Here is a 24248-nt window from a genome sequence, read left to right as displayed (position 1 = left end):
TGAAACAATAAAATAGTAAATTCTTTTATTTGTTTTTTAAAATTCCTATGAAAAAAATAAAAGTTTTCTTAGCATTATTCAATCCGTCGTACATTAGAATAAAAAGCTGAATTGGCCGAATTAGAATTTAAAATAACTTGCAAAATTGAAACTAAATATAGAGGAAAAGTAGTTCAAGCGTAGCATGATAACAAATTTCATTAAAAAAAACCTTCTTAACACTTAAAAACCCAAAGTGGCATTTCGTCAGTTGGATCAGCATTTGTCGTAACTTTCTCAGCGCCTCATCAGCACTTCTTGTATAGTGTGTGTATTTCCATGGTGTTAGAAGAAGTGCTGATGAAGCGCTGAGAAAGTTACGACAAATGCTGATCCAACTGACGATTTTACTCCAATTTTAAGTTTGGAGCTTCATAGTAGGAATTCTATTCAATATTATGCTAAAGTGATAACACGAATGTATAGAGAATTTAATTAGCTTTCGTATAGTAGAAAAAAATAGTTGATAACTTTTCCATTATTTAAAAAATTGGAAAAAAACAAACTTGACGTAAATTACCAAATTGGCGTAAAATGCCACCTTTTTTTATATGGAGTTCGCATCATAAATGGACATTTGAATGGCTTATATTACATAACCTAAAAAATGTTAACATTTTTTTTAGTTTTGTCATGATTCGAAAAAATCGCAAAATATACGTGAAATGTTAAAATAATGGTTAAAAATTAAATAATATAAGACCTAGAATTATTGCAGAGTGGTATTGTAAAGAAAAATAAGGTGAAAATTCACTTAACGCTTTGTTTTTCTTTTTCGATTTTCTCTTTTGGAATTTCACATAAAATTTTCTTAAACAAAGCGCAAACTATATATATGAAAGTTCGAAAATTTTACAGGAAAATATATAGATAAGGGAAGAGCACCAGCGATCGGCAGTGTTCCGCGGATCGTCAGGTTAATATTGTAATGTAGCTACAAATAAAAAGAATATTCAAAAATTATTAGCTATACTTTTTACCATTTAACTATCACAAGAATGCAGTGCATTAGCTCAGATTTAATTTATAAAACCAGTTTTTCGTGAGACACCTGATTAAATACATGACGGTCTGAGGTACAGAGTACATTTTTGCAATTAGTTCTATTTTTTATTAATTTATTGTAAAAATTCAAAATGCAAGTGCACAGATATAGTTAAATGGATCACTACTAAACCGATTAGCATACTCAAAAATACCAAACAGTGTTTTGAAGCTTATATATTTTCAACTAAATATCGAGCATGTCTCTTAACATTCCGATCCGTGGTACTTCAGTTCACTCTTATGTATTCTAAGATCCTTCCCAATTTGCTAAAGAAAATTCAATAGAAATTGGCTTTGTGCTATGAAAATCTGTAAGAATTCACTTTGGCATTTTTTTGTCACTTTTTAGAAAATTATATAAAAATGACAAGAAAATGGGAAAATATTTATTGGAAAATGGATTTATGAGTCCTAGAACTGCTCTATAAGTTTTACGGAACGAATAATTATTAAGAAATTGCTTTTTTGTTGAGAATATCTGCATTGGCATTTTATGCCAATTTGGTATTTTACGTGATTATTTGGCTCGCGTTTTAAAGTGTTAAAAAATAAGTAGGCTCAATGTCCAATTTGTTATTTTTTTTCAATTTAATTTTATCAACAATATTTTATTACAATATAATACACGATAATATTTTACATTTATTACAAGGAGATTGAATTCTATGTTTTCGCACAGATAGAAATATAGAAAAACCGGATGCGGCGATGTTCTGCGATTTTTTTTGCAGTGTGCACATTTTTTCTCAGAAGTGTCAAGAAAAGTTTCTCTGAAAAAAATTTTCCATAAGAATTTTGCTGTTTATAGAGTGATAAAAGCCTTCCTAATCTTGTGAAAGTGTTTAGGATGTCTTACGATAAACCTTCAGCGTGCCCTCCTCCACCCCCGTGGGTGAGAAATTCCAATCTTCAGACTCAACTGGGCTTGACAAACCAAGCGCTAGTTACCTATGCCCAGAACCAGCCGGTTTACAACTCCAACATTGCAATGGCTCAGCAGCAGAATAGCCAGCAACAGGCTCAGAATATTTCACTGATCTCTCAGATTAGTGGCTCCTTGGCCAGTCAACTGCCTCCCAATCAGATTTACACGCAGACCGTGAGTTATCCAAATCCACGAACACTGAATCCCATCGCCTTCAATCAGCAGCCCTCGTCTGGGCAGCAGTCACATCAGAGTACGTCGCAGACTCTGCCACTCGGGCAGACTGCAGCCTCTCTGGCCAAATCCCATGGCATTTTCAATGGGATTGGGGTTGTGACGAAGATGCAGGGCGATGTTGGGTTCATTGACAAGGAGGTGTTCTTCAATAAGAACGTCTGCGCCAAGGGGAGCTTCCCTAAAGTCGGGGACAGGGTTCTGGTCGAAGTTAGCTACAACCAGAAGATGCCGTTTAAGTGGAATGCAACTAGAGTGCAAGTGGTTTCGGCAGCAGGATCTGCTTCACTGCCGATGCAATCCCAAAATAGAAGTTTGTCCATGACCCACAAATCCTCAACATACAGCTCAGCGTCTCCCGCTGAGAACGGGTCTAATTATAGCCGAAGCATCAGCAGTCGCAGTAGCAGAGCCGTTCGTACGCCCTCGCCTCCGCGCATCTCAGAAAGAACCAGCTCCCGTTCCAGGGATCCTCGTCTCCGGGATCCAGATCCTCGATCAGATGTCAGTGCTAGGATATCCCCTTCTCCCCAACGCAAACCTCAAAGGCTTTCCCTTTTGCAGGAGGATGACAGGAAGCGCCGCCGGGAGACACGGGACAAGGATAAGTATCGCGAGAGACGAGGATCGACGCCGGATCGAAGGGAAAGGAGCCCACCGAGAAGGTCTCCACCGAAGAAGAGGCGCACTCGGGCCATTCCTCGGTACATGGTGCAAGTGCCGAAAGTGTCCCTGACTGTCAAGGATGCGGATGTTCTGGTGCTCAAGAGGAGGTACAATAACCTCTACATCCCATCGGATTTCTTCCACACCAACGTCAAGTGGCCAGATGCATTTCCACCCAATGTTCCCTTCTCCATTCACAAACCCTGCTCCTTTCACATCATGCGCAAGGATGTGGAGCCCGTCATCTGCGGAGAGCTGCCACCAGAACCAGCTGATGCTGACTATCTTTTTTCTGCTAAGGTAAGTGACAATGTCTTACAAAATTATTTATGCAAAATTAATTCAGAGAAATCTAAAGAAAGTGTTTTAAAAAAATTTGTGTTGAACATAAATTAAACATTAATTTTTTAGGTGAATAAAATTATTTAGTGGACGTCATGAGGCAAAGCTTTGTGCTCGTTTGATGTGGTTCTCAGTGTTTACAAGAGTTTTGAAGGATAAATTATTCATACTGCAATTATATTTCCATCTCATCCGGGATGTTAAAACCTTTGAAATAAATCCGAATTTGTTCCAATTGGTTGATTAATTCGTTCCATAGAGCTTTTAAACTTTTGACCTCTTTGACCTTGAGACAAAAAAATCCATTAACCCATTCCTTACCATGGTATTATATATCATACGCAAATTGAGTGATTTTAGACGATTTATTACTGGGCAATTTTTATCCGAATTGCTGTCGGGAATGGAGTTTTAGTAACATTAGTTCTTCAATTACTTGGAAAAAATAGTCCGACAGAGATGAAAATACATTTTGTTATTGTTTTTTTGCTTCCCGGAAAGTAATACAACTTTTTTGCTCAAAATGGCGGACGGAAAATACGACATCCCGTCGAATTTGTTCAAATTGGCCTCTTTTCTCTATCCTGATTTAAATTGTAGTTGTCAATCAGTTTTCTGGGGTAGTTACTCTATCTAAAGCAATAGAGTTTGTAATGAATTAATGCACAGAATTTAAATTCAGTTACCGTTAAGACGTGTGTTTGACAGGGGCACTCCGCGCCTCCATATTAGGTAAAAAAAAATTTCTTTTCAAAAATTCATCTATTAATCTGTATGAAACTAATCCCAAAATATGAACACTATCTCAAGTATTCAAGTATTTCTGGTATATTGACTGAATGGGTTAATGAGAAGCGAAGAAAAAATAAGGCCATGTTGTTGCTGCTCCCAGGGTTGAATTATGAGGTGGTCACTCGAAGTCCTTCAGTCTCTATCTCTAACCGTCTGACCCTTAAATAATCAAGCGGAAAATCATAGGAGGAAGTGGGGCACTTTTGAAAGTGGGCTACCTTTGAAATTGGGATTTTTCATCTATTTTTAAATAAAATTGAGCCCCTTCGTGGTATAATTAAGTTGAACAAACAGATTGAGAAAGTATATTACATTACGATATGGCTCAGTTCTGCTTAAAAATAGGAGGAAAATCCCAATTTCAAAGGTGCCCCACTTCCCGCTGCATAACTTTCTATTTCTTTAAATATTTTTAATTTTTTCCCTGCGGAGTTTGATAAAAAAGAAATGGCAAAGGGCTACAGCACTGCAGAATGCTCGAACTTGTGATTTAGATGCTCTCTGAAAAGGACTTTCGTATAATTTACCGTTTACCGGTTCACAACCGATTTGAACCGATTTATAAATCCCTCAAAATATTTCCCAAAATGCACTTTAGGAGTCATATAATTCATTTTTGTATAAAAAATTTCTTTATCGGTTGTGAATCGGTTCATTATCGGTTCATAATCGATTGGAATCGGTTCAGATTTGTTGAGAATTCCAAGACCTTTTCGACAAGCCCAAACATTATACCATGCGGTTTAGAGACGCGCTCTCTAGAACCTTTTAAAACTTTGACCTTGAAAATCCCTTATTAGGAATAATTTAATGGCATTGTCGTATCAAGAGGAAATTTACGCCAGGTAATCTCTACTAAAGCATATCCAAACATGAAACAAATCATGCGGGGTCATGTAAATGGCCTTGGGGTCGGGTTATCGGTGGCTCCCCCAAGTAGCTATCTCTAACCGTTTAGCCTGTAATGTTGCCGGCATCCAGGTGGATCACACGGACAGACCGAACAGACGGACAAACAGCCTGACGAAATTTCTTATCTTCTGAAACGGGATAACGCATTCCGAGTTGCAAGCACCCCGAGTTGCACGCATTCCGAGGTCACCTGTAAAGAATCTCAGCTACCATAAGCTTATCTGGGCTTATCACTGATCATTTTTTATGTTAAATAGTCTGAGTGAGGAAGACGAACAAAAGAAAAAAAAAGTTCATTGAAATCGGTTAATAAACATAAGTGATAGAGTCCGGTCCATTTGAATATAGTAAGGGTCGGGGTACAACATATACAAAAATTCTATCGAAATCGCTTCATAAACACCGAAAATCCAATAATTTTCGTTTATAGCTCAGGTCACGGAAGATCAGGGGAAGAGTGCGACCCACCGTTGGAAAGGTCTTGACCTCAGCTACAACATAGTAAAATTTAAAGAAAAAGCATCGTCTAGTTTTCGAAATATTTGAAATCGAAATTTCGAAAAATCGATTTTTCGATTATTCGGACCTTCTAGGGGAAACTGGGGCAGCAGTAAACACGGGGTTTATAAACCAATAGGACCAATAAACACACTTTATTGGTCTTCTCTCACGTCTCCCTTTCCTAATCAGTATTCCCTAATATGTCGCTCGGTTCTTTGGGATATCGGAGGTGGCTTTTCAGTGGTCTGTCTTGGGGTTGTGGGTGGCTTTACACTTCCAGCTGCTGATCTCACATTTCGGCGCGGAGATTCTGGGTGTTCAAATAATGTTCGGGGGCTTATATTTGTTCAACCACTTACAGAGAATTTTTCTTAACCAGGCGACTCGTGCGTGGTGCCTTTCCTTTGTTTGCTTTTCTGACTAATTTATCGATAATAAGCCAAATTACTAGTATTCTGTAAAAATTCACAACATTAAAAATAAACTTGCATTGCCACCCTTTTTGTTCAGGTGATGCTAATGGGCAGTCCGCCCATGGAGGAGTTGTACGGAAAGTGCATTACAACGGCTGAGGAAAGGGAAAAAGACGATGAGAAGGATTTTGTGCATCCCTCGAGGCTCATCAACTTCCTCGTGGGTATTCGTGGGAAGAACGAAGCCATGGCAATTGGGGGCCCATGGAGTCCCTCGATGGACGGAGAGAATCCACAATCGGATGTTTCGGTGTTGATCCGAACTGCCATTCGAAGTTGCAAGAGTCTAACTGGGATTGATTTGTCAAATTGCACTCAATGGTAAGTTTACTTTCTCTATTTTTAATTATTGCCTAATTTTGCAAAGAAATAGGATGTTTAAAAATGCTGGAAGAGTTGCTGATATCTTTTCGCTTATTCGAAGTTACAGGGGCACAATTCGGTTTTAGCCTTTTTTCAGAGACAATTTTGATCATATTTATTGATTGATTTATTAAAGTAATAATTTGTATTTTCTATTTATGAACCACATAATAATAAGAATTGAATGAAGAGGGAACAAAAAGGCTTCAGTGGTAGAGTGCACACTTTTACAATGCTAATGACCCGGGTTCGAGTCTCAATTAGGCCTCTAATTCTTTTCTGAAATTTAATAACTCTAAAGATCATGGAACCTTGCTTGCCTTGTAATCTTGTCATTTTGTTTGATTTCAATCCAAATAAACACATAGCAAAGCCGTTTTGGCCGTTAATCCGGGCTTGGCGGTCGTTTGGGCCGGCTGATAAGTGCTTTATCAAACAAAAAAAAACTTATGTTCTCCGGACACTCGTAACCTGAGCTGTAAGGGGTCATAGTTGAAAAATTGCCCGGCCGGTATCTTCGTTTATAATTAACATCTTCATCATCATAATCATAATCATAATTCTTATCATCATTTTCAACCGCTTATCCTTTTTGGGTTCCCGGGGTTCGGATTCGATCTCAAGGCATTCCAAATCAAGATTCTAAATTTGGTTCAGCCACCTGGTCCTAGGTCTGCCTCGAGGTCGAGGTCTCTTCAAAATGGCTATTGCATAGCTTATCTGGGGACTTCTTTCTCTATTCAAGCGTTGAATATGTCCATACCATCGAAGTTGTGGTCTCTCAACTTGAAGAAGCAACTTCTCGACTCTTAGCTCCCTTCTTATGGATCTAATTTTCATTAAAACTAAAACTCCTTGATTCGAGAGCTGTGGTTGCCTCGAGTTCGTTATGGGAGGGTTGAGTCAGTCTTTGGCGAAACCTTGTCGATAGCGCTTGGACATAGCCGGTAGTTGTGCTATATAGCTACATGACAAGGTTTTTGCGAATGCAATACGAATTGTATTGTTGCGAACCTGCTTTAAGGCATACCCTGCTTAGGCAATGCTACACGGTCCTCTTTAGGGGATGAATGCCGTACTTTGGATGAATTTAAATTTACTCTTATAATTCATGTGAGCAACACATACTCGCAGGGAAGTAATTTAATTTTAATTCAATTCAATATTTCTCCTCAATTAATGCCTGGTTGCGGCTACCGCCGACTTACCACGAACGATCTCATCAGGTAAACTGCAGAAACCCTGAATCATAGATCGTATATGACAAAAATTTGTAACAGTTTTACAATTTATGTCTATAATTACAATTTAAATAAGTAAGATAGTAAGTCAAGTATATGTGTTGCAATCGTTTCTACAGATAAGTTTGAGCTTGGTTTGTCATCCGCGCTCTCGAGTGAGTGAAAAAGAGCAGCAACTATCCTACCTGCGCCTATTTCACCAGGTCACTCTAGAAAGCGAATTCCTTTCTCTCTGCCGTTGTTGTATCCGGCCAAATCCACGACAGTATCAATACATAATGAAGGACCGTTTCCTCAGGGTTGTTACATCTTCTACAGATCGCATTACACTGTATATTCCATCTGCTGAGCTGTTTATTTAGACAGTTCCGGTGAGAATATTAGCAAACTGCAGCGATTTGCAGCGTTTGCTTTTTTTATCTACATTTGGCATGAACAGTCTGGACAGATAACAGCTTCCTGTACACGGCCAGACTGTTGGGTATTGTGTGAATACATCTTCCCTGATTTTTTTTTATTTGGGGAGGTAAGATTTTGCAAGGGGTCAGTTTTCCATTTCGGATTATCGATGCATTCAGGCCGCAATTGGGTCAATTTATACTTTCCCACTCCTATCCTATCTTATCATCCGATACGGGTAGCCATTCTATATCACAGCTCTGTGTGCGCCTGGCTTACTCATAGTGCCGCTACCTCTACTATATCACAGCAGCCCATCTCAGTGTGTGTTTTGGATCAGTGACAGTGAATAGTTGTATCGATTGAAGTACCACTTTCATGCCGAAACTCATTCTCGTACCAGCCTCTATTCTCTAGGGCTAGGCGGTTCATTGTTTTGCTAACAAGCTAGCTTGGAATCCGAGACTTCACGGTCATAGAGATACTACACTATCCAGAAATCCACTTGAAGCTCCTTGAATTTGGGAGGATGCTCTAATAGCGAATTCGCGACTGTTGAATTCTGTTTTCGCCCCTGCAATCGCGAAGTGGTTTGCTTCCTCGCTCCCCATTACAGTACAGAGCTTAAGATTAAGATTAATATTTGTCTATATGGGTCGGCTTAAACTTTTATCGGTTCCGCTGCATCCAGGGAGTAAATTCTGTAACTTTGTGAGAACTTGAGGAGTGCTGAAAATGAGAAAATACCGAAATTTGTCACTTAAGTGTGAATATCCGTGCCCATTTTTGTGACATTTCTCACGATATTTTTTCTGACACTTCTCACAGAATGATGGCCCAGTAGTGACGTAAAAATAATTCGGAGAACAAAAGTGGTCGATTTTTTTTCGTGAGTGTTTCGAAAATTAGAGAATTTACCCCCAGGTCACTTAGGGTCGGAGGAACGTCTGTTCGACAGGGAACCCCTATTGACACTTTTGTCAAAATGTTGAAAATTATTTAATGTATCTAGTAAAATATAAGTAATATAACGTTTTTTCTGTAATATACCTTTTACTGTAAACAGATATGTTAAAATTTCATATCCCAAATGGTACAGAGTAGGGTGTCAATAGGTGCTGACACGAGTTCTTAAAGTGTCAATAGACGTTCCTTTCACCCTACTTGGGCTCATTATGCACTCCCCATTACTCCATTCTATCTTAACCCCAAGGTGGTCGTCCAGCTCTATATTTCGGCTTCTGTTTGCCTGAGGTACATACACAGTGCCGTTTCTATATTGCGACAGACTAGCCTTGGTTGGATCAGTTGCAGTGAATGTGTATCAATGCATTAGGCATTAATTTTTCATTCATTCACTGGACTAATTCGATACTTCTGCTGAAAAATCTGCAGCTGCCGAGTTACTAAACCCGAGACCTCACAGCCATAGAGACACCACTCTACCAACTGATCCATATGAATACAGACATCATTTCTATCGTTTTCCGCAAGCCCCTGCCAAATGTCCACTTAAATTTACATGAGACTTTTCTTGTACTCACGATCGTTACATGAAATATATCTCAAGCCTGATGATCAGGCTTCAAATAGCTCCATATAAATTAATTAAAGCTCCATATAAATAGGTAATGGCTTGGTTTTCCGGCTCTAAAGTACCAGTTATGATATGGAAACTTGCCTATTGAACATTTGAACTTTCTAGGATCAACGCTAGGAGCGCCTCAGTCTCAAAATGAATTTTCATGTCACATAACTTCAATTATCTTGACTTGTGCTTAACCGAATTTGATGATTTTTATCCTCATCGATCGACCGGGTGGTCTGTGGTCATGTAAGCTCAACACCAAAATTAAACAAAAAATAAATAAATTAAAAAAAAATAATAAAATAAAATACAATAATAATAATAAACAATCAAAATTCTACATACACACTAAATCTTAAAAATGCACAAAATTCACTAAGCACTCAAAACCAAAGGCGATATTAACAAAGCCTTAAAAGTTTAATAATATTAATAATAATAATATCCTCATCGATTTCCTAGTCCATTCAAATCTTATATGTTTTAGTTTAAATATAAAAACTGTATTACATATTTCAAAGATTTGGCTCAAACTTCGGCTGCTAATCGATGATCTACAACAATAAGCTAATCTAGGCTTATTAATTTTTAAATGCTTTTGTTATGCCCTAGACACACTTACGACTTAAGCCGAGAGACGCCTTAGTGGAAAATAATGGAAATGAAGTTTAACCATTATTTCTAATATAATTACGCTAAGCCGCCTCTCGGCTAATCCTCATGTCTGTCAAGGCCCTTAGGTTTTGTATTCGTATTCAATTTTTAATTGACAGAAACAAAAACGAGTTGTGCCCCTGTAACTCTCAAAAAGCGCTTCAAATTCTACAAAAATTAAAATCTGAAAAATGGTTGTTTTATTTAAAAGATAAACTAATGGTAAGTAGCTACTTGGCTATAAAATGTAATGCTAAAAGCATCTGCAATTGTGAAATATTTCAATTATTTTTATCTTCTACCTTGTGATATATTGTTGATTTTTTATCAATGTGTAAAATGCATAGATAAACTTTTTTTTCGGTACTTTTAGGTGCGCTATATTATCATTAAAAAAATATATATATTTACTATGTAATACCTCTTTAGAGAAGTGTATTAACCCAAAATGTTGACACAGAAAATATTAATAACATTTAAATAAAAAAAAATAAATAAAATGAAAAGAGGCGTGAATGGTGAGGGTGGAAGAAGAATGCTTGGGATAGCTGGGCGTGAGAGAGACAAAAGAAAAAGAAAGAAAAAGTGAAGAGATTTGCCAAGCTGTTGGGATTGTTTGCCGCCCTTTTTTTCACATAATATTCTCCATGTGTCATACACAGGTACCGTTTCGTGGAGCTATACTATCGACGTGGTGAAGTTGTGCAGAAAGGACGTGTTGTTCCGCCACGAATTGAAACGGTCGTCATTTTTCTGCCGGATGTCCGATCATGTATTCCGACACGGCTCGAATGGGATGAGCTTCAGGGGAAATATAGGCGAGCATTGGATCGAATTCTGCAGCAGGATGATGATGCATCACCGTCTGATGGGGAATCTTTGGCAACTTCGGGTATTGATCAAGGGGTTGTTGTTGATAAGGCGGCGGCGGCGGTGGCAGAGGATGAGGAAAAGTCTCCAGATGTTGCTCCCAAAGTGGAGGAACCTTCAGTGTCCACAGATGCTGTTGCCGAAGAGAAACCATCGGCCCAGGAGGAAGAAAAAGTTCCAGCTGAAGCAGTTCCAGATGAACCAATGGCTGATGCTGAGGCAGAAAAAGAATCCGAGGATGTTGATGATCCTACTCCAGTCAATCCTGATGATGGTGGAGTTGCAACAGAAAAGGCACAGCATAATCTCCATATTCTTATCTTTAATAAGTTTTCTACCACAATTTACTTCGTGTTACGTTGATACCATTTCACCCCACCAAATCATTTTTACCACATCATTTCACTGTCGCTCTGTGGATAAATTCTTCCAAAATAGGGGATTAGAACAAAGCCACACGAAAAGAAAAGAAAAAAATCAAAATTAAGTAATAACTTTAGTGTTTAGAAGAAATTCTCTTTTAGTGACATTGTGTGAATGATCTATTTTTCCAGGACGATTGATTGTTGAATGAATGAAGAAGACCTAATTCAATCAGTTAGGCAAATGATTCTTTTTTCTCTTTCTAAATAATCTTTAACATTTACTCATTTAATTTTTATGTGACTTTATATTATTTTTTTTATACTTTTGGGGAGTTAATCAGGCGCGGATTGAGCCGTTATTGGAACCGTTTTATTTGTGATTTTTCCTTGTCCTGAAATTTTCCGACAAACTTCCTCTGAAGATGTCTAATAGGGATATTGTTTCTGTGCTTTAGGATGAAAATGCTGATGACGTAGTTCCGGGAAGGGAGCCAACGCACTTTTCATTGCTGGACCCAAAAACCATGAAGATCCAGGAAATCAGAGATGAACTGTCGGCCAGGAATATTTCACCAAAAGGTAAGAAACTTATTTGAGTTACTTCACTGAGAGAAATCCGAAAAAGTTAAAATAACATTCCGGAAATGTTAATTTTACCCTGCGGTATTGATCCAAAATCGGTGTAAATATTACCCTTTTTGGGTGTATTGGGGGTTAAAGTTACGCTTTTTCATGTTAATTTTACACTTAAAAAGGTGTAAAATTAACATTAAAAAATGTTGATATATTTTTACACCTAAAAAGTGTTAAAGTTATGACGAAAAAATGTTAATCGCACCCTCTTTTTTTTCTCAGTGTTGTAGGAGAAAGTGTGGTACCTTCGGACGACTGAAACTTCGGACAACTCAAGCTTCGGACAACTGATTTTTTTTCATATGTTCCTTATTGAATCTGATCCATGGGTCAAATTTATTAATCTAAAAGAAATTAAGTTGTCCGAAGCTTACTTAAAATTCGTCCGAAGGTACAACACATCACTAATTTCATTAAAAAAAGTTTTTATTTCTAAAAAGATTTAATAAATAATAAATACAACAATATTTTCCAAAAGTCAGACTACTGTGAGAATTAATTTAAAAAAAAAAATATTTTTTTCATCTTAGAGAATATTTAAAGACATAAATCAATTTTAAATGGATTTTTTGTAAAAGAACATTGCGTCTACGATGGCCTAAAATTTCTTACTAAAGCTGTTTTTAACAAAAATTTATGAAAATTTACCAAACCACCAGAAACATTTTACTTATTTAATTAAAATTGATTGTGTTGATTTACAGATTTTTTTTCAGGAAGGTTAAAATCCCTAAATCCGAAATCCCAAAAAGGGGCATCTCACATTGAGAAACCCTTGTCCGAGAAATACTTCGTGAAACATGAGAAACCCACTTTTTGCATGCTGTAGGCACTCGCATATAATTTCATCATGCACGCGTCTGTATAAAACACTCTTAGAACGTTATCACACTTGCACATTAAAATTTTAATGTGATTCACATTAATTGTCGCTTGTGAGCGTCCAAATATGTTTTTTGTGTCTTTGAGTCACTTAATATTTGGTGTTTTTCTATTTATTGATAAAGAAGTGGACTTGGTCTGCAAAAAATAAGTTTAAATTTACCTAAAGCATAAATATTTTTCACATTAAAAAATTAAAGAGAAAATCGCATTATTTTTTCCCATTAATGCTATAAATCAATTTATATTAAATTTTGCGGGCCAAATCTACCTTTTTATCAACAAAAGTTCAAAATAAAGTGAATCAAACACACAAATTACATATTTGGACTCTCACCAGCGACAATTAATTTGAATCACATTAAAATTTTAATGTGCAAGTGTGATAACACAGTTAAGTTGATTTTTATTTGATGTTCCTTATGAACTTTCGCCACCGAAATCCATCTCGACTGAAGTATAGGCCTTAATTGTAAGACGAAATCACTTACACGGATTTGTTCCCGACAATGGGAACAAAAAGATGCCCCATATGAGTAACAATTTCGTTCCAAAAATTACCTCGTCCGCGGACACTGAATATTTTTGTAACGAATATTTTACAGATGTAGGAATAATATTGTTATAAAAAATATGTACCAATTTGTTCCTGACAGTGGAAACAAAACAGCCGAGTGCAACAAATTCTGTTCCAAATTTCAGGAACAAATTTGTATAAAACGAAATCAACTCAAATTTGTAGACATTGCACCGTATCAAAACGGTTCCAAAAGAAAACTCTAACAAAATTGTAACTGTATTTTGTAACGAAACTGTAAAGAAAACTTTTTGGAACAAAAAAATATCTTTTCTAGGTGCAAATCGATTCCAAAAAAATTTGTTCCAAGGAAAACTTGTTCCAATATTTTGGTCAGTGTCCAAAAGTTTTTACCGTGTACCACCCCGGAGACCACTTTTCTCAACAAATCTTCACGTTTCAGACGATTTCTGAGAAATGTCGTCACGCTGTTTGTTCGTCTGTCCATCCGGCTGTCGCCACTCGCCAGCTCTAGAGGCCAAACGGTTAGAGATAGAGACTTGGGACCTAAGAGGGACCACCCATAAGTCAACCCAAGGCTCGTTAACATTCCCCTCATTTTCCCCCCATTCCCCCTAACCATGTTTTTTGGGATTGCCCGAAAACGCGTCGTGCGATTTTTTTCATTTCTGGATATGTTTTAGAGATTACCCAGTCGGATATTTCATCTATATACGAAAATACCGTTGAATCATTCCTAATAACGGTTTTTCAAGGTCAAAGGCTAAAAAGACACTAGAGCGCGCAGTTATCAAGCGAATGGGGTCATGTTTGGGCTCGTTGGAAAGGTTTTGGAATTTGCCACAAAACTGAACCGGTTCCTATTAATTTTGAATCGGTAATGAACCGGTTCATAACCGATAACTAATTTTTATGCGAAAATGAATTCTATTACTTTTAAAATTGTTTTGGGGGATCTTTTGAGTGATTTATGAATCAGTTCAAATCGGTTGATAACCGGTAAACGGTAAATGATGCGAAAGTACTTTAGCGGTATAGCATCTAAGTCACGAGTTCGAGCATTTCGCAAAGCCTGGGACGCTTTGTCACCCCTTTTTAAGATTTTACCTTTTCTGTATTTTGACTCATTCGGGATTTCGACGCATTCTGGATTTCGATTCATTCGGGATTTTGTCTCATTCGGAATTTTGACCCAGATGCGATTTTGGCTTATTCGGGATTCTGGCTTTTCGGAATTTCGACCAATTTAAAATTTTGGCTTTTCGGGATTTTGACCTTTACGGAATTTCAGCTGTTTGGGATTTCCACCCATTTGAGATTTTGGCTCTTCGAGATTTTTGGCTTTGGGGATTTTAGCTTTCGGGATTTTAGCTTTCGGGATTTTGCCTTTCGGGATTTTAGTTTTCAGGATTTTGACTTTTCAAGGCTTTGACTTTCTGAATTTTGGCTTTTTAGGATTTTGACTTTTCGGTATTTTGACTCATTCGGGATTTCGACCCATTCAGGATTTCGATTCATTCGAGATTTTGTCTCATTCGGAATTTTGACCCATAAGACGATTTTGGCTTATTCGAGATTCTGGCTTTTCGGAATTTTGATCAATTTAAAATTTTGGCTTTTCGAAATTTTGACCCCTACGAAATTTCAGCTGTTTGAGATTTCCACCCATTTGAGATTTTGACTTTGGGGATTTTAGCTTTCGGGATTTTGCCTTTCGGGATTTTATTTTTCAGGATTTTGACATAAGGTTAAAAACAAATGTAACATTTTTATAAAGAAAAGAAATAGAATAAAAATATCCACGGTGAATGACTCGAAATGAATACAAGCCAGACATTGGCTGAGCTTTTTCCCTGATTTATTAATTATATTTAATAAATTATTATAATTGCAAAAGTCTCACGTAGAATTATAAATTATAAATTTTGCTTGTTTAGGTCTTAAACCTCAACTAGCGGCTCGTTTAGTGAAGGTTCTTAAATCTGAAGCCCTTGAAGCAAAGAAAGAAATTGAAGAAGCTGCAGCAGAGCTCAAAAAAGCCTTTGAGCCTGTGACTGTTCAAGAGAATGTTGAAGCTAAGGAGTCAAAGAAAACTGAAGAAGCCACGAAAGATGAAGAGTCAAAGGAAGAAGAAGAAGAAGCCAAGGAAGAGGAAAAGGTAGAAGAAACTACCAAAACAGAGGAAGTGGAAGAGTCCACAAAAGTTGAAGAATCTGTGGAAGTTTCAGAAACCAAGGAGGAAGAGAAAATTCAGGAAACAGAAGAAGCAAAAGAAACTGAAGATTCTGAGAAGGTTGAGGAAACCAAGGAAGCTGACGATGAAGAAAAGGCGGATGAGAAGATGGAAACAGAAGAGGTGAAGGAATCAGAGGAACCAATGGACACGGAAGAGTCTAAGAATGCTGAGGATTCAAAGGAAGGGAAGGAGGCTGAGAAAGAGGAAGAGAGTAAGGAAGCTGATGATTCCTTGGAGGCAGGAGAAATTGTGGATGAGCCTAAAGTTTCCAAGGAAGAAGAGGATTCGCAGTTCAATGAAAATGAACTGGGCGATTTGGTGATTATTGACGAAGTGGGTGGCTCAAGGGCGGCTGTGAAGACTCCGGAGGAGAAACCGAGGAAGGCAGAGAAGAAGCCACTGGATGAACGCGAGAAACAGATTCTGGAGAAGAAATATACTCTCCCGGAGGCTCCACAAATTATTGTGCATCCTTCAAAAATGGCGAAGAATGGCAAATTCGAGTGTACAGTAATGTCACTGTCTGTGCTCCTTGACTATCGTCCGGAAGATACCAAGGAGCATACGTTTGAGGTATCCCTCTTTGCTGAGTTGTTCAATGAAATGTTGATGCGTGATTTTGGCTTCAATATCTACAAAGCACTCAACATGATGCCGGAAAAGAACAAAGAACCTCCCGTTGAGCCGAAGAAGGAGGAAAAGAAGGCCGATTGTGTGGTGATTGAAGATAGTCCGGCCAAGGAGTCATCTGCCAAGAAGGCATCAGAGGAGAAGGTCAAGGATGAGAAGGAGGTGAAAGAAAAGGTTGATGATGATGCTTCGGCGAAGAGCAAGAAAATTGAACGGGATTCCAGATCCGATCGTGAATCCCGATCTGAGAGGGAGAGATCTGAACGCTCAAGGCACTACGATGACTCGGATGATGATTCAGTGTCCGTGAGGTCAGGAGAGAAGAGGAAACGCGAGAAGGATCGCCAGAAGTACTACACAGCTTTTCCCGATTTGCTGCTTTCTTTTGTGTACTTCGATCAGAGTCACTGCGGATATATTTTCGAGAAGGATATTGAGGATCTCTTCTTCACGCTCGGATTGGATCTGTCACGAGCACAGATCCGGAAACTGGTGGGAAAGGCTATTTCCAGGGATGCACTCTACTATCGGTATGTTAATTTTTTTTGTATTGATGATTTGTGAATTTTTAAAAATATTTTGGTTAAAAACATTGGAACTCTTTCTACCTTTAAAAAATATGAAAAAGAAACTTAAGGTAAATGTGCCAATTTCCGGCCAGCTTGCAATTCCGGCCACCTTTTTTGTTCCTTGAATTTCCATGAACTTTTAGATTTTACGTACTCTAGAGATTATACAATGCAAAAGAATAACAAAAAATGTAGCTTTGACAAACGAGATGACGTGAAAAATATATTGGAAGAATTCCCGAAGGGCAAGGAACTATGAGAATGAAGGTGGCCGAAATAGGGAACCAAAGCTATGTCTATATTTTTATTCATTTTAAAATTCTAACGTGCCGAAAAAACTTTGGAGTTTATTCGGTGTTTTCTGTCATTATAATGAATTAGCCAAAAATACAAATACAAAATAAAAGCCAATTTAATATGAAATTGGCAACCGAAAGCCCCAAATTGGCAACCTACGTAGTTTCGGAGATATCTCGTGAAATGTGTACGAAAACAGGGAAAAATTTACACTAAAACTGGTCGTATTTTTCAGAGCTAATGCCACCCCCTGATTAAGAATGATTTTAGAGTAAATAAAGACGATAAACTGTCTAGAAGGTTTCAAGCAATGCTCCTTAAGAAGAAGGAGTTAAAAATATTAATTTGTATTAAAAATATTACATTTCAAACTTGAGACTTTGACGCTTGCATGCAACTATGCCGAAATTTGGCACACTTACCCTAATTGAAGTTTATTTGAAACAAAATCACTCATTTTAAATAGGCACAAGGGGTACAAGCAAGGGCGCAGGCAGAATGTTTTGTCATTTTTTTTAATATTTCAACTTTCAAAAATTCAAAAACTTCAAAAATTCAATTTTTTTCAATTGAGAAAATGCCGGGAAATCGATCAAAAATTCAATGCAAAATGCTCTTTGGATTCCCATTATTTTTTCTGTGAAGTTGTTTGGAAAATGTATCAAAAACAATACTACACCGATTTTGATTATTATGGAGCCATATGCGGAAAGGTCGGGAGATTCCTTAATAAGAACTATTCTAATACAATATTGCAGCTTTCTTCAGAAAAGATGATCAAAATCTCCTTCAAAGTCCTCTCAAAAATCAATTTTGAAATTTTTAGTAGGGCAAGGCTTTCAGGCTTTGCACGCATTCTGGTTTCAAACACTTCACTATCGGATATGTTCTGGAAGTAATTAAAGACCGAAAGTCGAAGTTAAATCACTCTGGAGAATCTATTTTTCAAACGATTTGCTTAAATTTGGGTATTTTTGAAAGGTCTTGGAATTTACGATCCGTCTGTATCGGTTTATGTTTTTTGAATATTTTTATTTTTTTTTAATTGTCTGAAAGCTTGTAACATCAAGATGAATAAAAACAAATAACAAAGTAATAAGGTGGTCCAGATCGGACTGGTGATGACGTAGTACAGTAGACTCTCTCAAATTCGGGCATATGGGACCGAAATGTCAGCCGAATTAGACAGAAATTCGGGCGACAAACTTTCTGAAGTGCAACGATTTTTTATTCATCTGCATACACATATTGAGTTTACACACTCATTTATATCGTAAATTGCATGAAAATCCCTCAATAATGCAAAATCACATCAAAACTAAGACAAACCATGCCAAATTTGAGCATTTTTGATTCATTTGATAACCATAATCAAACTTGAAAAATGACAATAAACTTTTTTCAAATGTAACCGATGCCCGAATTAAAAAGTAAGTAGCCCGATCTTAAGAGAACCGAATTAGCGAGAGTCTACTGTACTTTTTGGAGGTTATGTCAAAAATCATCTGTTCGTGACCCGCGCCAAAATCTCATGCGAATACTTTTCTATAAAAAGTTGGGAATTTATCAAAATTATTAGTTTAATTGTTAACAGTAATGACTATTTTTATCAATCAAACTAATATTTGATGTTGTTTCTGTTTTTCTCATACCTTTTTTCCACAAAATTCTACTGGACAAAAATTTTTACCATGAAACCCTGCAGACCATACACCATATAAGCAAATCACAAATGTGTCAGAACATTCAATACTCATGAGTTTTTTTTTCAGAAAATTTTATTTAAGTTTCAAAAGGAATTCAGAAAATAAATTTAAGGTGACATTTGAATTCTCAACCTTATGGTTCTTTCAGTACAATTTTACGACTATTTTGGATCTTATATGATTTAATTTTTATCCATTATTTTCACATTTACAAGTATTTTGTGCTTTTTTAATCAATTTTCATGCCCCGAGACCTATTAAGTGTCATTACCTGATGAAGTTTGGCCAACGAAGAGTATTCATTCAGATAAAATTGGCATTTTCTCACCTTTGGCAGATTTTTTTTAATATTGCAATACTTGAGAGATAAATATTTACGATACTCGGAATTTTTTAGTTATTCTCATAATTTCTATTCTGGATTAAAATGTGCCTTTTTTGATGACTGTAGTCTTAATATTGTGGTAAAACCCATTCAATTGTTCATTCATTTATGATGTAATACTTATGTAAAAGATGTTACACTTTACCGTATTTTGGAATTATATCCGAATATTCTGATTTGTCGTCTATTTTTTTTTAAATTAAAATTATAAAAATGTTATCAACTAATTTTTTCCCAGAGAAAGTTAATTAAATATTCTATACACTAGGGCGAAGTGCTCTCTGCAGTTCAGACTTTGCCATAATTTTCTGTGAAAATCGAAAATAAATCTTAATTTTTACTACATCAAAAAAATCTCTAATTCATTAAGATACAACTCTTACCTCATTTAGTATTCAAAAGTTCTTATTTTTTTCTTACAAGACAAACAAAAATGCAATATCGATTTGTTCTAAGGCATAATTTTTGCCTTCAAATGTGAAGCTACATGCCTCTAAATCTAGAATAGGCTCTGAAAATATTGCTATTGAAACATAAAATGAGGTATTATTTATTAGCCTGAGGCCTAATACACTCATTGAAACAATAATTGAAATAAACTATCAATTTTTTTTTCAATTTTTCTGAAGAGTTTCTTTTTTTCTTTGGTAATAAAATTTTTGGAAAAAGCATTTAATCGATATAAAAACTCTAAAATGCGACATAAAAAGGGAAAGGTTGTGCTTCACAACCTGATATATTGGATTGGCCAGTAAGGTTAGCCTTGCCCAGAACGCTGTGATTTTTTTTCCGTGTAGTCTATAATTTTTCAGAAAACCATAATAAAATTGAAAATTGATTAAGAAGTGTACACTTTTGAATTTTTTATGATTTTGTACTTTAATGCAATTTTTAAACATATTAGCTGGAAAATAATATAAAATTTTAAAATTTAACAATGGAAAATCGATTTAAGGAAATTATTGAGTTCAATGACATATATGGACAATATTTTATCCTAGAACCTAGACAATTTTAATACCATACCCAATATGGTCGTATTGGTAAAAAGGTGTTTTTTTTAATCAAAATTTATCATATTATACTTATTTGAAATTTATTAGCCGAGGAACAATTAATACATTTTGTTTTATGAAGAAAATTAATATTTGCAAAATTATTCGACCACTATTTTTCTATTACAAATATTTCACAAATCTGAGTTATCAACACTGTGCCAGTCGGGTAAAAGTATCTACGTCACTGGCAGTTCGGCTTGGCCCACCTTATACTTGAAACATCTTGAAAAACAGCCTCTTATTGATTTTGTTTTACGAGAATCCATATTACATATTGACTACGTCAGATTAACAGAATTCGAGTGACCATATTTCGTGATCGAAAAAAAGCTTGTGAATTACACCTAGTGACATAGAAAAATTGCATACCCGCAGGGGATATCTTTGGTATGAATTACGGAAGCGCCGTGATGTAGGGGAAAGTACTCTCCCTTCGCACGTTCATGTCTTCGAATAATGTGAATTTCTTCTACGTGTCCTAAGAGATTTCCACATGATTGTCACATAATTATCAATAATTGATATTAAGCTAACTAATATTTAATAGAAATGTTTAAGTCTCTTAGGAAAACTTAAAAAAAATTACATTATTCGAAGGCATGAACGTTCGAAGGGAGAGTACTTTCCCCTAATAAAATTTATAATCCTGGAAAATATTTTAGTCTCATGGCGTTCTATGATTGAGTAAAGCTTTGAATGCTCTTAAGTTTCAGCCAATCAGAAGACGCAATGGACTCAAAATATTTTATGTGATGAAATTATTTAATTAAATGCGAATAAGGCTTCACGCATATTTTAGAATTTAATTATATTTAAATATATTAAATATTCTTTTGTAATTAACGCGGTATTTTCATTCGTTTATGACAGGAGACTTACGGAAAAAGTGAAAGAGGAGAAACAAGAACCTTCTGAAGATGCCATTGAAGAGAAAAAGGAGAATTTGGAGGATTCCTTGTCTGATGATATTCTCAAAGGGAATAAGATTTATTTGCCGGTGTTCAAGGATATGCTCAAGTCTCTTGAATCAACGGATGAGCCACCGCTCAAGAAGATTAAAACTGAGGAGTCTGATGATGCTCCGGCAGTTGCAGAGTCATCAAGTGAGACAAAATTAGGAAGGTGGGGATTGATTCCGGATATAAATTCCTTGATTTTTTTGTTTTTTTTGAAGGTTTTGTGATGCACAATGGCGGGATTGTGGATGTGGAAAAGTTACTGGGACAGATGTCACGTTCAGAGAAGGCTCTGGAAGACACTGAAAAGTTGCTGGTTGATCTGAGGCAGCAGATTGCGGATCTTCAATCGTCAAATTCTAAAGCAAATAGCAAGATAAAGGATCTCTCATCGGATCTTCGAAGTGTTAGCAGGAAATTGAGTGATACGGAGCAGACGCTGAATACAACACAGAAGAGATGCAATGAGTACTATTCCATTCTATCTTCTGTAAATGACAGAGTGGCAGGAGTTTTTGCCAAGTCTGACAAATCTCACAGGAGTGATTCGTAAGTTTTCTTGGAGGATTTTTTTTTGGTTTGACAGGGATTTTCTGATTTTGAGGCTTTTTTCAGGCGTTCTCGTGAGCCAAGAGAGAGAGATCGTGAGTCCAAGGAATCGTCCAAATCAGAGACAACGAAGAAGGACGACTAATTCTTTTGCTTAATCTCTTAAAAGAAGCTTCTTGGAATTGCATCACCAATTGAACAATTATGAATTTTTAAAACACTTATCATAAAAAATGCGAATTTGCAGATGAATGTAATGACAAGGTAATAAAAAAATAAATGAGTGGAATTAAATTCAAAGTGATTTATTTAAGATTTTCAAGTGTAATTCCCTGCAAAACCTTCCCCTGTTCAGTACTTCTTAATTGCCTTCTTGATAAGTGCCAGTCGCTGCTTGTGAGCCTCCGTGACTGTTGCCCTCTTGTACGGCCTCAGTTCATCTGTCCCAAAGCCTGGAATCCACATGTTCCAGTTGCGTTCTGAAAGTCAATCCCAGTTATTTGTCCAAATAGAAAAAGCATTCCAATATGTCAGAGAACTCACCAAGGTGCAACTGGACGTCCTTCACCTCAACCTTGGACACCTTTCTGTGCTTGGCCAGGAGACATGCAGCTGCCACGGTATTCTCAACAAAATCATCTGCAATTTGCAAAAGAAGCTCCTCCACTTCCTCATCCAGTTGCTCAGTGGGATCAATTTCCCGCACGAGCTCCTGCAGCCTGGGCTTAGTGAGGATCTGGAAGCGCGGGAAGATGAGCTGTTGTCTCGCACTGCCGGACAAACTCACCCTTACCTGACCAGAGGCATTGTCAGACCCAGAACTAGTCTTTGCGGTGGATTGTGTGGTGGTTGTGCCAGCTGCTGAGGTCACCCCCATGGGGCTATTTTGCGATGGAGACGCCATATCAGCGTTTCCAGACAATTATCTTCCTCAGCGAGCTTTTTCTATCCCCTTCCGGATAGATTGGAAAGGTTCTGCAGTTGAGGGTTATTTTTCAATCGCTAGAAAACAGTCTACAGGGATTTCTGTTACCTTTTTCTTTAGTATTTCACGGAAAATTAGAGAAAATTGCACGTTCCACTTTTTATTTACACTTCTCGTCGCGCTGTCAAAAAATATTAAAAGATTAACTTGCATGACAGCATGACTAATCCGCCGCTCCTCACTTGCATGCCAATAAAACATAGAATATTTGATTTGAACAGATTTTCCGTTGGTATTTGAAATTTAACCCTTTAAGGACGACTGGGTCACCCGTGACCCAAAGAGAAAATAATTTTTCCTGACTACCTGAAGTTATTTCTTTCTAATGTTTGTACATAATCACGAAGTAGAAAAATGTAGGAATCTAGAATATTTTTTACAAATCTCCAGCTACCTGCTATATAAAAAATATTTAAGCTCAAGTCAAAAATGACGATTTTTTTTCATATTGGTGCTTGAATTTTAATATTTTTAATATTTCTAATTTTTATTTTAAGCAAAAACTTCTTGTGACTAGAAATTGTAATAGCTATAGATAATATTTCTCAACAAAGTAAAAATTATAGTTTATTGGTATTTTTAGGAAAGCTTCATAATTTTCATGGGTCATATATGATCCAATCGTCCATAAAGGTAAAAAAATACCGAATGGATTTTCCAAGTTTTTGAGGTCAGAATGTTTCATGTTTTTTGTTTATGTGTGCGCAAAATAGTTAATTATTCGTGTAATATTGTGTGATAATATCATTTAGCTGAGATTTCCAGTGAAATACTGACTACGTAAATGTTGTAAATTCATAACTTTTTACTCTTGTAGATGACTTCAAAAATGTAAAAAAAAATTTCAAGGTCAATGACCACGAAATCATCCACATAATGCCCAGACGACAATTTATCCTGAACGAAAACGACATAATATATTTGGAACAAGACGTGGATGAAGTGGACTTTGAAGTCTTCATCGAGAACGCATCAATTCCGGAAGAACTCCCGGATTCACAGCAATGTGCAACTGTACGTCTTAAATTCCCAGAGACAAGCAACATTGCACCTACCCATTACCATCAAACATGTTTCTGAAACTGAGGTGCACATGGTTCTATCAGAAAAAAAGGATTATAAGACCAATTGTATTTGTGAGGCATGCGACATTTATCTCTGTGTTACCAGTAGGGGAAAGTGACCATGCTTGATACAATCCAAGCTTGATAATAACTATTTTTTCCTATGTTAATCAATAGTTATGACTCATCGCAATACATTTCAATAGCTGGTGCTAAGCCTCACATTTCCTAAAAAAATTAGGATCCTAGCTCTTTTTTCCTAGTTTCAGGAAGCAAAAATCAAAAATAGGCCCAAAACTGTAATTTCGATACATGATATTTCATAAGTATTTCTCAATTAATGTTGCTG

General features: G+C 36.6%; 2 protein-coding genes across 6 annotated transcripts; one reads left to right on the top strand and one right to left on the bottom strand.

Annotated features, from left to right (window-relative positions):
• The first annotated feature begins 1778 nt into the window (after positions 1-1778).
• Positions 1779-22144, top strand: LOC129810042 (cell division cycle and apoptosis regulator protein 1-like). 2 transcript variants are annotated; one of them, XM_055860276.1, is made up of 9 exons: positions 1779-2749; positions 2810-3211; positions 5969-6252; positions 10839-11340; positions 11867-11990; positions 15402-16860; positions 21216-21448; positions 21520-21850; positions 21917-22144. In XM_055860276.1, the coding sequence occupies exons 1-9, from the start codon at positions 1934-1936 to the stop codon at positions 21993-21995; spliced, it is 4230 nt and encodes a 1409-aa protein (XP_055716251.1). In that variant the 5' UTR covers positions 1779-1933; the 3' UTR covers positions 21996-22144. The 2 variants fall into 2 exon arrangements, with proteins under 2 accessions (XP_055716251.1, XP_055716249.1); XM_055860274.1 differs by having other exon boundaries at positions 1793-3211.
• Positions 22017-22962, bottom strand: LOC129810043 (transcription initiation factor TFIID subunit 12). 4 transcript variants are annotated; one of them, XM_055860279.1, is made up of 4 exons: positions 22884-22962; positions 22644-22825; positions 22394-22586; positions 22017-22329 (listed from the first exon to the last, which is right to left on the bottom strand). In XM_055860279.1, the coding sequence occupies exons 2-4, from the start codon at positions 22752-22754 to the stop codon at positions 22202-22204; spliced, it is 432 nt and encodes a 143-aa protein (XP_055716254.1). In that variant the 5' UTR covers positions 22755-22825; positions 22884-22962; the 3' UTR covers positions 22017-22201. The 4 variants fall into 4 exon arrangements, with proteins under 4 accessions (XP_055716254.1, XP_055716255.1, XP_055716252.1 ...); XM_055860280.1 differs by having other exon boundaries at positions 22644-22802; XM_055860277.1 differs by having other exon boundaries at positions 22394-22825.
• Positions 22963-24248: the final 1286 nt, after the last annotated feature.

The sequence above is a fragment of the Phlebotomus papatasi genome, chromosome 1 (genome assembly GCF_024763615.1).
Source record: "Phlebotomus papatasi isolate M1 chromosome 1, Ppap_2.1, whole genome shotgun sequence".
Lineage (NCBI taxonomy): Eukaryota > Metazoa > Arthropoda > Insecta > Diptera > Psychodidae > Phlebotomus > Phlebotomus papatasi.
The sequence above is the reverse complement of the archived record's forward strand: the minus strand, read 5'-3'. Positions and strand labels throughout refer to the sequence as shown.